The 17313-nt window shown below is 37.6% G+C and overlaps 1 protein-coding gene across 2 annotated transcripts in view; it reads right to left on the bottom strand.

Annotated features, from left to right (window-relative positions):
• The window catches only part of LOC131030387 (uncharacterized), a 155378-nt gene that overhangs the window by 123953 nt on the left and 14112 nt on the right, over nt 1-17313 (bottom strand). For both annotated transcript variants that reach the window (XM_057961184.2, XM_057961185.2), the window contains exons 2-3: nt 6013-6176; nt 1733-1944 (exon numbers count right to left, since the gene is read on the bottom strand). In XM_057961184.2, the coding sequence (XP_057817167.1) occupies nt 1733-1944; nt 6013-6176 (376 nt within the window). The remainder of the gene's footprint in view (nt 1-1732; nt 1945-6012; nt 6177-17313) is intronic.

The raw sequence follows: 17313 nt of genomic DNA, 5'->3' as shown, positions 1-17313 counted from the left end.
TAAACTTCAATTTGAATTGAATGAATGTCAACTTTTTGAAGCTCACAACTCTGTCCATGAGTATTGCTATTGTCCACTTTTGTTAAAAAATACTGCAAGTTTCTGCGTACTTGGTATTGTTATCTGGCTTTACCATTGAATTCAGATCAAGATGCTGTAGTCATTCACTGTGCATCTTCTTGTTGGGTGCAAGAATCGGTGGGATGAACAATAATATATGAAGCACAAGCAAAATTAAAACTTCTATAATACATGGACTGTATTGTTTTGTAATGTCGCAAGGGAGATCCCAACAAGAGTCATCCCTAGAGCCAGAGGCATTAAGTGCTTATAGAATACATTTTATAGTGTAATAGTCAATTTCTAATTTACAGGTTTTTTCCAGTGTGCTTTTCTAACAAAAAAATAAAGAAATTACAAGCCATTTTGACAACATCTAGATAACAACCTTCCAGGGAATTGATATAATGTAAGATTGCATTAGCATCATTGTTGGTTTGGTTGTAATTCTGTTCTGTTTACGATGCTCAAGGTTGGTGCCAATGTTTAGCAATGCTACATAAAACAAACAAATAATAATAAGTGTTCTAAACAAACAAGGAGAAAAACAGAAAGGTGAAAAACAACATTGTTCCCCCAACTTTTGTCATTTTTTGCTTGCATGATAAATATCATCAGTTGTGATATGAAAGTCCAAAGCAATTTTTACACAATTTTTATATGTTGTATCTATAATTGATTCTAAAGGTGTGAACAACTTATCACACCCTAAACAAAATGGCCGATAATTGTCAAGAAATGTGCCATGAAAGTTGCATTGGAAGTATATAGAAAAATTGCATCAAAACCTGAATGGCATCATTGAAAAATGTTCATTTATTATGATACACCACTTATCCACATAAAGGCAACCCTTCAAGGTGATATATGGTTAGATTTCAAAAGAAACAAAGAATTAGTCTACACTTGTCACAATGAATACCTGATAAGAGTGAAAAAATGTCAATTTACAATTATCTTAGAGCTAATAAAACATAATGAAGCAGCAATTTGGTCAAATAAGAGATGAAAGAAAAGTATCAATTGAATTATTGGCTTACACCATCCTATAACCTTAGAAATAAGTAGCCTTAAAAGGATAAAGTTGGAAATCAGGCCAACAATTTATGGCTGCAATCAAAGCTGGAAACAAGTGAGAAAAGTTTCATAAAAAGCATGTCTGACTACTGGAGTAATCCCAGAGTGCATCCATGCACGTTGTTTGAAGAATAATTCAAATGAAAAAGTGTCCATTTACAATAAACAAAATATTGTAAAGTTCAGATGTCTGAAGAACAAGATAATTATAGTTTAAGAAAAAAAAATGTCTATAAATGGCAATAGTTTTGGGCATATACTCGTTTTCAATAATTCAGTACTTGCAATAAATCTGTCATATACTAATGAAATATATCAAATTAAAAGATAATTGTCATATTATGTAAAAGGGGTACACTAAAAACGGTGTGAATAAAAGTTATGAATTAATATGTACAAAGGATATGGATCTACGTGCATCAGACTGACTCAAGGCCTTTTGTTTTCTTTGACTTCCTTTTCACAAATATAGCCATGGAAAAAGAAAGCCAATTTCAAAGGGTAGAATAAAACCACCTGTAATGCACCAAATACTTGATAAAAGAAAGAAATAAGTAAAACATCAATTGCTTTTAGTCAAGCTTTAACCACATACCTCAAGGACAGTTATTGCCTGTTTAGGAGTATCCCATGTAGGAGCAACTGGGTTCTTGTAATAAAAGCCACCATGAGTCCACTCTTTGCCATTGGGAACATAAAAAACAAACCAGCCCTCAGAGCGAGCCCAGTGAACAAGCATAGCTAGAGTAATGCTTTTTCCACTGCTGACAGGACCATCCAAGATAAATTGTTTCCGAGGGTTCCTCACTGCAAAAGTAGTCAGGTCAAAAGAGATCCTCACAGTTTTTTCTTGCACCCTTTGACAATCTAGCCATGTGGAAAAATACCAGTGAAAGCAAGTATAGAGAAAAGCAAGTTGAGTAACATACATAGTAACACTCACGACTTCAACTGAGCAAATTATATTTTCTTGTATTCTCAACTAAGTTTCCTTGCTCACAGAATATTTACACTGGATGATACAAACTGCCTATCAGCCAAAAGATTGCAAGCACAAAAGTATCAACAATTCATTGACATGTGCAAACGACAATCAAATTAGTAACATGGCATTCATTCCTAAATTTTGAAAATCTAAAACCATTTGAAAAGTTGAAGGTGAACAATCTCACTTGTAAATATATAATATGCTTTAAATCTTTCAAAAGCATTGCTATTGTACATAGAAAATTGTAGATAAAGGATTTTAAAGCCTGCAAAACTTGACAGGCTGAACTTTCTACACAAAGAGATCACAAAATAATCTCATAATGCAAAAGAGAAAATCACAAACTAGTGATAGACTATGACTATGGAAGAAATCATCTCTATACACTACAGGAAGACATGTTAACATGTATCGCAATGAGAGTACACATTCACATAAAATATAAATAGCTCATTAAATATGGAAAGTCTTCAGAATCTTCAGATATTAATAATTATATAGGGATGGAATGATCATTCAAAACTGAACAGAACATTGATAAAGCTTCATCAGCCTTGTCTTTTAGGACTCCCCAAATGAACCAAATTCAATCAAGAATTTATGGACCACAACGGCAAGGCCCATTCATATTTATCTCTAGCAACATTCTAAGAAGTACGCAATTATTTCTTATCATGTTCAAAAATGCATTTAAATCTCAATCAATGAGTGTTCCACACATGATTATATAATTGCTATTGAAAAAAGAATCCAGGTATCAAGTTTGCACTCATATAGGTCAAATTGAGAATATTAATAAAAAAGCCCAATAGCCCATTGTTGACAAAATTGAGCAGGCTTGCCAGAACAAATTTAATACAAATCTACTTCATTTATAACACATTAATAGTAGCATAACAGCCAGGATTTTTTCTTAATTTGATCAATGGTCACTAGACTTGACAAGACTTGCAGATATGGCTCACCTCATCCAGAAACAAATCAAGTTGACTTGTTTTGCACTCCAAATATGCTTGAGAATATTTACATATTTATAAATCTTGCTTGTTCAGCTCAGATCTACTTTTGTACTCATCTGTTTGATGTATACTTGCATATGTGATCAAAGTAGCTTGTAATCGATTACTTTTTTATGTCTTTAAAGTTAATTTAAGAAAAATGCATCAAAAGACCTTTTAAAAAAATTCTATATTTCATGGATTTTCCAATTTGCTCAATCTGTGCAAGTCCAAGTCCTAGAGTCAGTCCAATCAGTCCATAGAGTCAGTACCAAGTTCAAGTTTATAACTATGGTTTTGTTCTACATGAAGATTGCTGGGAAGAATAGAAATAATTGTTCAGGTTGACAATAAGTTGCTGCATTTGTCTCAAATGTATGCTCTTACCTTACATATTCTGAACAGACAAGATGATGAGCTTGTACCTTTTTTCATAGCCTATCTTAGGCTCGATCAGAATTTCAAATTTTCTCTATTCTGAATGTGATCAGACCACATTGTTTAAGTTTCACATACTAGCACAATCACAACTCTGATACCATGAAATGAAGCAAACCGAGATTTGGATATAATGGAAAAGAAGTCGTATGGAAAATTTAATGCTTAAATTTCAGAAAAAAATAAAACACCTGATTATTAATGATCTTTCCGCCCTAGGAAACAATTTAAAAATAAAAATTAATGCCACCAATACACAGAACAGCCAAAGAGCTCAAGTGAACCATTCCCAACATGAAGAGAAACAAATCTTTGAAGTATTGAATACTTGGTTCAGCCAGTTAAAACAATTTTACTTTAAAACAATCTTGTTTATTACATTAAGGCTTTCCATACAATGAATATTTACACGCTCTCCTAATGATGAACTTTCTCAAGATTACCATATCCTTGTTTTATCCAACTAAAGGAATTTTTAACCTTTGAATGGCTTTATTTGCTTTGTTCTTATAAAGTATCCTCTGCCTTTGCATGTGTTTATTCGCTTTATTCTAATTTTGTAGAATAAACTTACACTTTATTATCTTCCAATTGTGCTAGATTTGAGTCATTTGACTAATGCTTTATCCTTACCCTATGTTCCAAGAGTAACTCTTAATGCATGATTTGACCAGCAGAAGCAACTACAAGCACCATGAGGAGGATGCCACAAAACAGTTTAAAGCACAACAGGAACATGAGGATGAGTGGAAACAGAGCAGAAATAACTGTACAGGTCATGTCTCAGCAGAAAATCAAATCACATATAGTGAAAAAATAAAAGGGCCCTTAGTGATCATTTTGAACATAGGTAAAAGCCACGTTGATGGGAACACAAACAGCAGAAGAAAATAAACTATACACATGAGAAACAAGGAATTTCCAATCTCTTCCCTCAACCAAGAAAGGAATCCAATGAAGCTCATATGGAGCCATTCTCTGAAATTGGTCATTCCTCCCAACAAGCAGCATATTTCTACCCAAAATAAAACAATGGCAACAGATCAAATGAATTTGATGCTTCCAATGTTTATTAATCCGAGCTCTAGGAATCTAAATCATGACGTCTTGGGGATATGCTTTATACCAACTTCTTTGTTGTTCAGGTGTGAAAGATATATGTTTTCCCTCTGAAATATCACAGGAATGATATGTAATCAAACTTCATTTCAGTAATGATCATGTGAGGAACATCATTGCAATTTTATTTAATAAATTGCAGTCATTACCATATCTTGTAATCATTCACATTAGTTTTTAATATGATGAATCATTTGTGCATAGACAGAAAAGAGTGGAAGTTTAAGCAGTTTTTAACAACTTCTACAGTCTAAATATTTAATTCAGTGTGCAAGATATCTGACAGAAAAGCTCATGCCAAGGCAAAATGGCCATTCTGGAATTTTATTTAAGTCCTTTTATTTTTATTTTAGTGGTAAAGGTGGGTTTTTGAAAGGGCCCAAACCGTTTTACATAAAAGGGCAAAGATAAAAAGATAAATCCCAGCGAAACAGCAAAGACCAACTAAGGATGCATCACACCAGAAAACAATCAGCAAAGAAGCTGAAAGCAGAAAACACAGGGCTAACAACACAACAAATGGACCAAAGGAGAAGAACTTAATCAGGCAGTTTGAAAGCAAAACACTCTGAGAAGCATTGGGCGTCTCATCTTTCTTTTCCTTGGTGCAAAAACCTTTCCAGGCTTAACTCCCTTTTTTTAAAGCAACTCCTAACCCAGAAGACCCTGAAGGACCACATGTCCTCTCTCCTGACACCATCTTGCCTATATCATTATCCTTCACCCTACAACCCTCATCCAGTATATCCTCAGGAAGAGGATTGCAAGCATCACTAGATTGATCCACCACTAGGGGTGCTTCCACCTCAATATTGATCACCAAGGGCCTCACAAGAGGCTGGGAATATTCATTTTTCCTCCAAAAAGAATGCATTCTCGTGTTGTTTGGTGTCCACCTTTGCATGACCAGCTTTAAGGAAACGATGGCAAAGAACCAAGAAGTTCTCAAAGACTGTCCACTGCACCCATTTACCCAATTTAGAGGATAAGGTAATCCTAGAAGGGACCACCTTATCAGCAGTCCCTCATATAAGAGCATTTACATCAAGATGTTTATTTATTTTCTTATGCTTTCGCCATGATTATTCATATCAAATTATTAAAAGTTAAATTCATATAGACTCTTTCGATTGCTCAAACTACCATGTTTATCAATTACTCCTTTCACAAGTATTGTATAATCTACATCAAATCTCATGTTTATGATTATTGAAATAGAGAAATTAATAAGAATTTGCAATGCAATAACAACAGACTGGAGGCAAAAGAAACCTACCTGTGCACATGTCCCTTGGAAAAAAGCACAAGACATATAAAATAATCAACATGTACCTTGAGCATTTGGATTTTTTGCTTTCTCAACACAAGCTTTCAACTCATCACGCAACTCTAAGAAGCTCGCTCTAACAAGCAATGAGCTGCCTTTAGTCTCCTCATACTCTTTAGTCAATCCGGCAGGCAAACCTTCTCCAATGCTGCGTTTCAGATCTTCCTCACTGTTGGAGAACACAATATATGGCCATCAAAAAATGCTTCAAAATATCAATAATTAATCCAAATATATCAGTCACAAAATGCTTCAAGATAACAATAATTAAGAAGAGAACAATCAAGAAGAAGACAATGAGACAGCTATAACCAGTATATTTATTTTTAAAATGAAATACTTCATCAACTTTTCCCCAGTGAATATCTGATTGCTTTAGATTTCGTTCATAATACTTATCAAATTATGCTTCCTTTAAGCCAGCATGGTCCGTAAGAACTATGAAAGATTTCCAGCCTGTACAGCTCACTGCTGAATATGATGCTGATTTGCACATGCCAAACGCAAGCAATACGCTGCACCACCAATTGCGACCTCCTGAACCTGTTGAGGATCTCCTACCACGTGGCGCATTGTTGGATGATAAACAGGATTCATCACGTGACTCAGAAACACCCCAGGTTGTCTCTCTCCTTGACATTGATAATTTCGAATGTTTAGAGAAAACAACCTGTATATGGATCAACCATGGACCCAATGAATTGCCCCAATTGTTAATATTGTCCGATGTCCCGGTTGAGCCTGAGAGTGGCCCATTGAAAAAATTTCTCCAGAGTATGAAGACAAATCAGCTAGACTTAGGGCTATGCCCTTTCACCTGTTACTGCTGCACACTCTAAGAAGACATCTTGGGTCAGGGGTTTGCACAAATAGTCCACATTTTTTATAGTCAGTCTCTCCTTATATATAGTTGGTTTAGTTTTCTTTTCTATTTTAGGGAAGTTTGCTTCCGGTTCTTAGCATTGATTTCCTGCTTTCCAATTTAGAGTAGTTTGCTTTCGTTGCTTTAGAGTAGGTTTGCTTTCGGAGGGGCTGCCTCTCTGTCATTTTGCAGGAGTTTGTGTTTTGCCCAGCTTTGGTATATAAGGACAGAATATATATTTCAGTTTGTTTCATTGATGACCACTCCAGTAAAGCACTTAATTGACAATTACCATTACAGTCAGCTCATTTGGTTAAAGCTTATTCATTTTAAAAAATTTGTTACTTCTTGTGTCTTGTCACCAACATTGAGATTATTGCACATCTTAAGCTTAATAGTTGCTTGTTGTTTCATCAAAGGGAAGTCATTGCAAGTGAAAAATCTAAAGCTCTGCTTTAGCGACCACTGTAATGCTCAAACCCATGTGAGCTTCATTGCTTACACACCAAAGAGAAAAAATGATGATGATTCTAAAGATCTGCTTTAGCGACCACTGTAATGCTCAAACCCATGTGAGCTTCATTGCTTACAAGCCAAAGAGAAAAAATGATGATGAGACAGAAAAGAAAAAATCAAGAAGAGAAATAGAAAAGCAAAAAATATCAAATCTACTTGGCTTTGGGAGTGCAGACATCTCTACAAGTACAAAAAAAAAAAAAAATTACCATTAGTAGGGCAATCTCCATGAGATTACAGGCACTAACCTCACCAGGGCTATGGATGCTCATTGGCAGCGAGGTAATATCCAGGTTGCTTTTGGAGTTAAGAGTCATCCTATGAAGATTATCATTACTAAACAATGATGTCTCAACTTTTTTTAAGCTGGAATAAACTTCACTGCACACACTTAATTTCTAAGGTTGGTGACTTGACTCAATTTGTAACCTCATTTTTACCTTGAATCTGTCTTTTTGTGAAGTGGCCTGGTCTGTGGGGTGTTAACCAGAGATTCTAGGTTCGATCTGGATAGTCATCTTTGAAATGTTCAAGAACATTTCCCAGCCGAGTTGCCATTTGTTGTGCTGTGCACACGCTCCCCGTCTTCAACAAGGACCCCCTTCCTTTTTCTTGCCTTGCTAGCATGAGAGAGAGAGTTGAAACTCATGGGTTCATAAGATGAAACAGGTTTGTAGTTAGGAATGCCTTGCTATGCTTGTTTGCTAGATAGAGGGGTTTTACTGAATTAGCTCCAAAGCACCCAATCTCCCAAACTCTTGTAGAGGAACCCAATGCCACACTTTCCCAAATCCAAGAGTATCAATCCCCAAAATTGGTCATATGCAAAGGAATATAAGGGCATGAAGAGGGAATCAAGAATTCAAGTTCAAGCCAATAATCAAAGACTCTGAATGTGATAAAAGATCCTGATGTGGCCCAGGGAGGAGTGTTGAAAATGAGTATAAAGATTATTGAAAGGGTCAAGTCTAGAGATTGCCATATAATGAAAACAATAAGACTCATGACAAACTCAGCTTAAACAAGTGAGGTAGGATCCCACTCGAGAATTGCTCAAGGACTGATTCTTATCAGGCAGAAAAGGATGTGCCCTCCACTCTGCAAAGTTCAGTGGTTGGCTTTGGAAAAGGAATAAGCATTGTTGCTAAAGACATTCCATGTGTTGAAAATTATTCAATAGGTTCCATTTTGGGCCCAATCCAAGGCAATCCCAAGCCGGATTGGAACAAAAGCAACTCATAATTCAGTGTTTTTTAAGCTCAAAAGTCAGATTATGTCTTATTCCTAGAAGTGTTCCAATGCCGAACTTTAGGCCGAAGTTCAGCTTTTGCATAAAGTTTTGGAATAAGTCTTTTCCCAAACCTCTTCCAAAGGCCGAAGAAAAAGCCAAAGTTCATCCTTTCACTTCAAAGTTCGGTGATTGAGGACAAAATCTGATCAGGATTTTCCAAACCCCTAGGTTTTAGCCGAAGTTCTGACCTTGCCTTTGAAGTTTGGTGTCAGCAAGAAAAATCAGACTTATCTCCTATTCTACATGTCCTTCCTAACACCGAGATTTAGACCTGATTCTGATTTTGCAGTCACAAAGGGACAGAGCTTTTTCCTTAAGGCCTTTCTCTTACTGAGTTTCAGACCTAAGTTAGAATTTTTCACCCACAAACTCGGTATTTGCATAAAATGTTGAATTAAACCTTAATTATTTTGTCAATCCTAAGACCGAAGTTCATCTAATCTTTACTAAGTTCGGTGTTTGCAGTGAAAAGAGGATTAAGCCTTAATCCCTCTGGCCTTCCAACCTCCAAACTTAGCTCTAAATTTCACCATCCCTGCTGGAAACTTGGCATTCTCACTGAAACCAGATTAGCCCTTAATCCTAAAAAGTTTCCTTTTGCCTAAGTTCAGACCGAACTTTGCACAAATGCTCCAAGTTCGGTGGTAACACATAAAGGGCGATTAGGACTTATTCCTACGGGGTGTCCTAGTACCGAAGATGAAGCAGAATTTCACCATCCCTGCTGCGGACTTGGTATTTTCACTGAAAATCAGAATGTGCTTTATTCCAAAGTAAGTTTTACCATACCAAATTTGCAGCCCTCTCCCAGCCTAAGAGTTTGAATCAGAAAATTTTCCGTTTGCAGCAGTCTTAAGTCCAAGTTTCAAGGGAGATACTTTGTGTGGTGATGGCAATCCAAGTTGGACTAAGCCCTTTACTTCCAAAACTCTTCCAAATGCCGAGGTCAAAATGACCTTCTAACTCCTAGTTCATGGGACAAGATGACGTTCAATAGGGCTAAATGTTACAGAGGGCAAGTCTCCAATGAATGTGATAATAATGAATGAATGACTAGATGAAAATGCGGTTGATCCTCGAATTAGTTTGTCCATGCAGGGTAAGGTAGTGAGGGATGGAAGGATCAAAGAGATAAGGACCATCCATGGAGCCAAAGTGGGGATAAGGATGCAGCGTGCAGGATTGAAGGTGTGATCACAGAGCAATGCCAAATACAGAGTACGAGGATAGGAGACCACTCACAGTGCAGAAGACCAAAGTGATGTCATTTCCAGAACTCTAGAAAACAGTGACAAGACACCCGGAATGCTACAGGAGTATGCAAAAATAGAAAAAGAACACCAAGCGATGACAGAAAAATGAATTTATTGTAATAACAAGTAACCTATTGTAAGAGAACTACTTTGTTGGCCCAATTTAATGCAATTCAAAAGGAGGCCAAAAGTTAGTTAATTCCCCAGCTACCAAGTTTACCTTTTTGTGCCTCATGCCCCGTGAACTTTTGTCTTCTAGTGGGGTTAATTAAAGACTGTTTGAAAATAGCTGGAAAGGTGGTTGGACGTCGTTGAGACCATTAACTGAAAGGTGTTAGGGTTTCTAGAAGGCAGATCTGGGCCATTGAATGGATTGAATCCTGGCCCTTGATTCAAAATGTAAAATCTATAAAAGGCCAATGCCTCTCCCATTGTAAATGGTTAGACAGTTAGAAGCTAGCAGGTTATAAGTAGCTGTAATTAGAAAATGAATGTCATTTAGGTTTCCTATGCCTATAAAACTTCTTTTCAAGTTCCAAAAAGCTTTATTGTACATTAGTTTCAATATCTATTTGTAAAGGGGAGATGAAAGGTCATATGTCTCTTCACTTTCCAAAAAGGCTTTGGAGATTTACATGCAGAACGTAACCCTATTTTCCAAATGGAAAATAAAAGATGGAAATCATGTATTGTAATGTCACCATTTTACGCAATATTATTCTGTGAGCTTTTGGCCAACTCCTGGGTTTTCCCATAAGCCTCTAAGTGTGTTGGGGAGACCTCCAAACTTCTTGGAGGATCCAAGTTCAGTTTTTATTAGCATCATTGAGCTCAGTTGATGATATTGATTATTGTGACGTTTTGGTCATTTGGTGTGTTCTCCAAACTTCTTGGAGAGCATGTTCATTTTTAGTAAGTCACCTAATTGGCTCCAATTATCATCCTTCAATTCAATATCATCCCAGTGTGATTAGAGTTTGATTCCAATTCAATTTCAGTGCTTTCTGCAACTTGGCTGAGTTATTGAATAATTAAATACTATTTCACTAATGTTTTCTAATGTTGAGAAATAATAAAAAGACAACTTAATGTAGTAGCTCATTGGAAAGGTAATGAAGTGTTTTAGAAGTTAGACGCCCAATGAAGGTGGCCTTTACACTTGAAATATTATTATTATTTCAAAAAGGTCATTTTTGAAGGAAAAAGAGTCATTATAATTTTTAATTACAAATTCCCTCCAAAAAAGTTATTAAAGGAGGTTTGGACTCTCATTTTGGATATGTTGAAGAATACACTAATAGATGTTGCTGGATTGAACTTGCAAGTTCTTCCAAGATTGATTGAGGATGAAAACCCTCTTTTGGTTGCTAGTTTCAAATCTAAAGATAATCCCTAGCTGGTTGGAGTGATTCCACAAAGGTCACCATTGTTTTCACAATGTTTTGCAGAATTTGGGTTTAAGGGAATGAAGATCTTCATGGTTTTTGATTGCAGATTTTGGGGCATGTTTAGTATTGATTTTCAGAGCTTATTTAAAGTGTTTGAAAGTGCTTTCAGTTGGTCTTTTGCTGGCCGTAACTCCCTCCAGGATCAGGCCATGCCATACATTTCTTGTTTGAAGTGTTAATGATAGGATTTGAAAATCCACAGAAGTTGTGTGTTTGAAGATTTCCATAGGTGGGCAATTCTTTTAAGAGGATTTTGGACCTATTTGCAGATTACACGAATTTCAGGGGAGGTCATACCACTATCAAGAAAACCTAGAGCATGGCATGGGACCTTGGAATCCTAGTCGCTGCATTTTTTGAGTAATTTCCACTTGGATTTGTGGCACATAGACCTGGAAATGACATTTCAGTGGTTTTGGTATTTAACTTAGGAGGTTTAAAGTGATTCTTGGGAAGCCATACTTCTGTACCTTGCAAGCTGCACCAATCTAGGAGTTGGTGTGAGTTGCTGGGAGTGATTCACCCACTTTCCACTGACTTTATATTGCTGTTTGGTGGTGCTGGGCTGTTAGGCAGCTGGTAGCAGTTCTGAGTGGTTTTGATGACAATTTGAGTGCAATAAGGGGCTATACAGCCATTGCACCTGCTGCAAATAGGATGTTTCAGATCTGTACCTGTCTGATACACATTTTCAGTTGGATGTCTCATGTTTCCAGTGGATTTGGTGTACTTACTTGGTGTTGGTTCTGTTGGTGTACATTTTATCATATACCGAACATTAGAATAAGATACCCAAAGGTATTCTATCATCTCTTGAAAAATCACCGCTTATCATATGGCGATTCCAAGGTCTATATGTGCGAACAAGCAACTTTAGTGGGATAGCTACTTGGGTAGTGTATGCTGAAAATCTCAAGGGGGACTTACGTTTGAAAATGTCTTTCAAGCTTTTGGACTTAGATAAATTTGTCAATTTCAGGCTCTCTCTCTTTTTTTTTGGATTTTCCGAGATTTAGGCTTTCAAAAAGGGGAAAAGGGAATAGGGTTAAGAAAGCTGATCTAAACCTACGAATTCTGGAGATGGTATTAACTAGGTGTTCTCGAGAAACCACACTTTGCTTCGCCACACTAAGGACAACTACACAAAGCGGGTGCAATCTTCAATGGGTTGTGCTTATGATCGAAGTTTTGGCATCCATAAGGGATAGGCTCAGACTAACTTTGCATAGTGAAATGGAAATCATCCATTCACCAAAAGTATGAGCGGAGATTCACCAGTAATTAATACTTATCAAATCCTTCATTCAACTCTAACAACTTTGAAAGCAAATCTAAATTAACTTCTAACTAATATGTTGAGGAAATTGAAACCATGTTAATCACTCAAATAACAGAGATTACAAAGCCTTAAGAGAGAGCGCACATGCAATGTATTATTTGAAAAATGACCTTCACGCAACAATATATCAAAAACCTCACACTCTCCAAATGAGAGGAGGCAACCTCATATAGTTTTCCAGAAAACAATGAACGGCTGAGATCAAACAATGATCAAGGGCCCAGATTGAAAGCTACAAAACCCTAATTAGGGTTTCCCCAAACTCTAACAGTTAGAACAAGCAAAAGAGTGACACGTGGCACAGCTGCTATTATCACTGAGATGAGTGTCCAGTTTGTTTTTTTGCAGATTCAATGTATCTGGATGCAATGAGCCGAACCTCTTCTATGGTGACACTAGGCAAATTGCTAGTTTGGAAGTCGACCATATCCAAGTCATCAGAACAGGTGGTGAGAGTGTCTTCCCAGCCAATTGCTTGCGTCAAGAAGTCTTCATCTATGCGCATGAAACTCAAAACTCTGGAGAGATCTTCCCTGAGAATTGACCCTGAAACTTTGAAGAAGTTTCCTTGAGCTTTGGCCCTTAAATTCTCTAGACGCGGATGCTTCTCTCGCACCTCATCCTGTTGCAATATCTCAGTTGTCACAAAGAAGACCTTGTCTTGAATATCTCTGATGGTCTTTTCAATTTCTGAACACTTGGTCTCAGATTTTCTCAAAGATTCGACCCTTGTAACCAAGGTAAAGTACCAAGAACTGAAATCGTATAGGTCACCGGGCTGGATGACTTTTCTGTTTACAAGATCCTGCTGAGAAAGTCCTTTGATTTCTTTTAGATGTGGAATAATCCTCCTCCGAATATCCTCACTATCTTCCCAAGCTTCAGCCATGTCCTGAATTCTGCTAAATAAGGAAGATGTAGAGTCATGTGCTGCTATTAGGTTCTCAACGAGTATGTCAACACACTCTGAGGCATCTGCAGTCCATTCTTTTACTTCTTTGAAGGTTGTCTTCATGTCTTCGTAACCAAGGCAAAGTACCAAGAACTGAAATCGTATAGGTCACCAGGATGGATGACTTTTCTGTTTACAAGATCCTGCTGAGAAAGTCCTCTGATTTCCTTTAGATGTGGAATAATCCTCCTTCGAATATCCTCAATATCTTCCCAAGCTTCAGCCATGTCTCGAATTCTGCTAAATAAGGAAGATGTAGAGTCGTGCTGCTATCAGGTTCTCAACGAGTAGTCAACACGTTTTGAGGCATCTGCAGTCCATTCTTTTACTTCTTTTAAGGTTGTCTTCATAATCTCTTAATGACTCTTGCGGAAGAGGTATGGGCAGAGTAACAAGTACCTCCTCCCGATCTATAGGTCTTGTCAAAAGTTGAACATATCTCTTCCATTGCTCATTTTCATCTTCAAACTTCTTTCTTTTTTCTTTTTCCTTAGCTAGTCTTGCTTTGAGACCGTTGCAAGAATCATCAAAATCTTGGATCTCTTGGGTCTGAGTAGGCTTACCCAAATTCATAGTGGTGATTTTATAATCCTCAGGAGTGATGTTATCCCGAGTTTTGCCTTCTTTGGGTACAGCTACCTGCACTGATCTAAATCTTGCGCTATCTCTTTGAATTAAAGAGAATCTATTGGCTAGTTTAGGTTGTCTTATTTCAACCCGTTTACTCACCATAGCCAGGAATGTTGTTGTGTTCTCCTCCGAAAGAGCTTCCTTAGGAGCCTTAGCCTTCATTCTTTCCCTCAGCCAATCTGGAATGGTCAAAGTTACCCGGGGACGCGAAAACCCCAGTCCCCGTCTCGGGGACGTTTCGAGGACTTGGGGACAGCCAGAGGACGTTTACCCCCGTCCCCAAATTGCCCTATATTTTGAGGGGACGTCCCCGAAACGGGGGGACGCCTGCCCTAGCTCTGGGGGACGTCCGTACGTCCCGGGACGACTGGGGATGGCTGGGACGTCCCCAATCCGTCCCGGGGACGGCCAGACGTCCCCCATATCTAAGGCCCTTAAAAAATATTAAAAAAATTATAAAAGTTGTATTTTCAATTTTTTATTTAAATATTCTAATATAGGCCCCTTATTAATTCAAATTGTTATTAAAAATTAAAAGATAACATTAATTAAATTTTAAATTTACTAATTTAATTCATAATTTTGACAATGAAACTATATGGCAGCAGTATAGCCTTTGGGCATTTTGACACAGAGATTAGAAAATCGCCAAACTCGACGAGTCAATAGAAAAATAACACCCGACGCCTTTATTAAAGAATAAGTTTTTTTGGCCTCGAGGGGCGCTGCCCCTCGACCCCGCCCTGTATCATGACAGGGAGCGCGCAAGGGGCGCTGCCCCTTGACCCCACCTTGGGGGCGCTGCCCCCAAACCCCCGTTGAAAAATATGGGGGGAACTGTGTCGATAGAAGTAGGGAAAATTTAACCTCCGAGTCTATTGATATGCATATTGACAATGTGAATGAATTGAAATTCTGATTTATGAATGCATAATTGCATATTGTCTATTGAGGATTAACAATGTTGTATGTTCAGAATTTACATTCTAAAATGTTTTCAACTTTTCATAGTATCATACACATGCTATATCCATGTTTTATTGTTTTCATATGAATATAATGTATGTATGCATGCTTTATCCATGTTTTCATATGAACATTTAGAATTTTGAAATTTTCCTATATATTTTAAATTTTTCCTATATTTTATATAGCCGTCCCCTGTCGTCCCAAAATTTGGCAAAAAAATTTGCCGTCCCGGAAACGCCTCCCGCTGTCCCCTGTCGTCCCCGTCCCGGAAACTCGGGGTAACTCTGGGAATGGTTGATTGCTCCATAGTATCTTTATCAAATCCACCATCTATTTCTCCAGGCCCAATAACTATACCATCAAGAAAAACCTCTGGAGGCTCAAGTTCTTCAACCTCTATAGCTCTAGTGAAAATGGTTCCTTGGCTGGATTTTGGACAGCCTCTCTCATTATCTCTTCAACCGAAGGAGAAGGCACTCTTACTTCATTATCCCCTATATCTGTGTCCATCTCATGTTCTTCAATTGTATTCCGGTCAGGCACAGCAGATGCAGCACTCAGGGTCGAATGACCTTCATTTGATTCACGTCTCCTACTTGTATCTCCAACAATTTTCTTTCCCTTGGCCTTTCTAGAACTTCTAGGAGGTTCTTTTCTCTTCCGAGACCCAACACTTTCTGGATTCAGAACATTACCTAAAGAAATACCATGGTTGGGAGACATAGAGTCATCCGGTCCCATGAGATCATAAGAGCAACACCTCTTGACTTCAGCTCCTTTATTCTCTCAGATGTCCACCATCTAGAGTATTCAACTACCGTTCTCATGAGGTCAGCCAAATCTGACCTATCTCCGTCTGCCCAATCAATCAAGGCAAGTGGCTCATTTCTTATCTTCTCGAAACCTAGTTGTTCAAGTTCGGGACTGTCTTCTATTTGATCGGCGACCCTAAATACTTTTGTTGCTCTCACCATACTTAGGGGAATTCTTGACCAAAATCTCCTTCTGATTTCGAAACTATCGGCTACATTAGCCCAATAATCCTCCAAATTAGTTTTGTGTTCAAATACAATTCCTTCTACCTTCTTCATTTTACGGAATGGATCAAAGTTCCTTCTTGCCTTGTATTGGTAGAAGGGGTACCATGCCAACTCTTTTTCAACAGTGGCGGCAACTTGTGATGATGGACATGTCTCTAATCCATTTCCAATATTGAGAGAAGATGTTGTTGAAATTAGTAGCTAGCTCGGATTATGCTAGCCCAAGATCATCAAACTTTAATGTTGCTAAAAGCAATTAAAGTTTGATTTCACACACTTAAACTCATATAAGTTTGGCCCTATTTGGGCGTATAAGCATAATGCAACGTAATCTAAGGCAGGACCCAGATTGGGTGGTTAAAGCAAACATAATGTAACGTAAAATGAGGCAGGACCTATTGATTGGTTTAATTGTAAAATATAAAATATGTAAGCAAGCCGACTTGCTAACTTGACACCTCAAGTCAAGTATATAAACAAGTAAATTGTAGGGCATTATTCATATTCATACACAATCAGCGAATTATCTCCTTCATTCAGCAGACTGTTCACTGAGTCAGCAAACAATAACTTAAGGATAGCGAACTGGTTTCCAATGACAGCGATCTTCATTGGAAGGACAGTGAACATCATTGGAGGGACAGTGATCATCATTTAAGTGACAGCGAACTACTCTGGCCAGCGAAACTCATCCTAGGATCAGCAACCTTCATCTCAGTGACTGCAACTCTCCTTGTGGCAGCAACATCCTATGTATTGCAGATAAGTTCATCATTGCAGACATTACACTACTGTGCATAGTTTGCTGATTGCTTCTGATTGTAAAGATACACTTGATATTTGCTTAATAAGATCTGAGAATTAAAGCTGGGTTTTTCCTCCAAGAGGGAGGTTTTCCCAAGGTAAACTGTGTTATGTGTTCTTGCATCTCTTTATTTCTAAGTTATGTTAAATCTGATTGCCAGAATTCTTTATTTCTGAGTTCTATTATATTTGAGTGCTAAAA

The sequence above is a fragment of the Cryptomeria japonica genome, chromosome 7 (genome assembly GCF_030272615.1).
Source record: "Cryptomeria japonica chromosome 7, Sugi_1.0, whole genome shotgun sequence".
NCBI classification, from domain to species: Eukaryota; Viridiplantae; Streptophyta; class Pinopsida; order Cupressales; family Cupressaceae; genus Cryptomeria; species Cryptomeria japonica.
The sequence above is the reverse complement of the archived record's forward strand: the minus strand, read 5'-3'. Positions and strand labels throughout refer to the sequence as shown.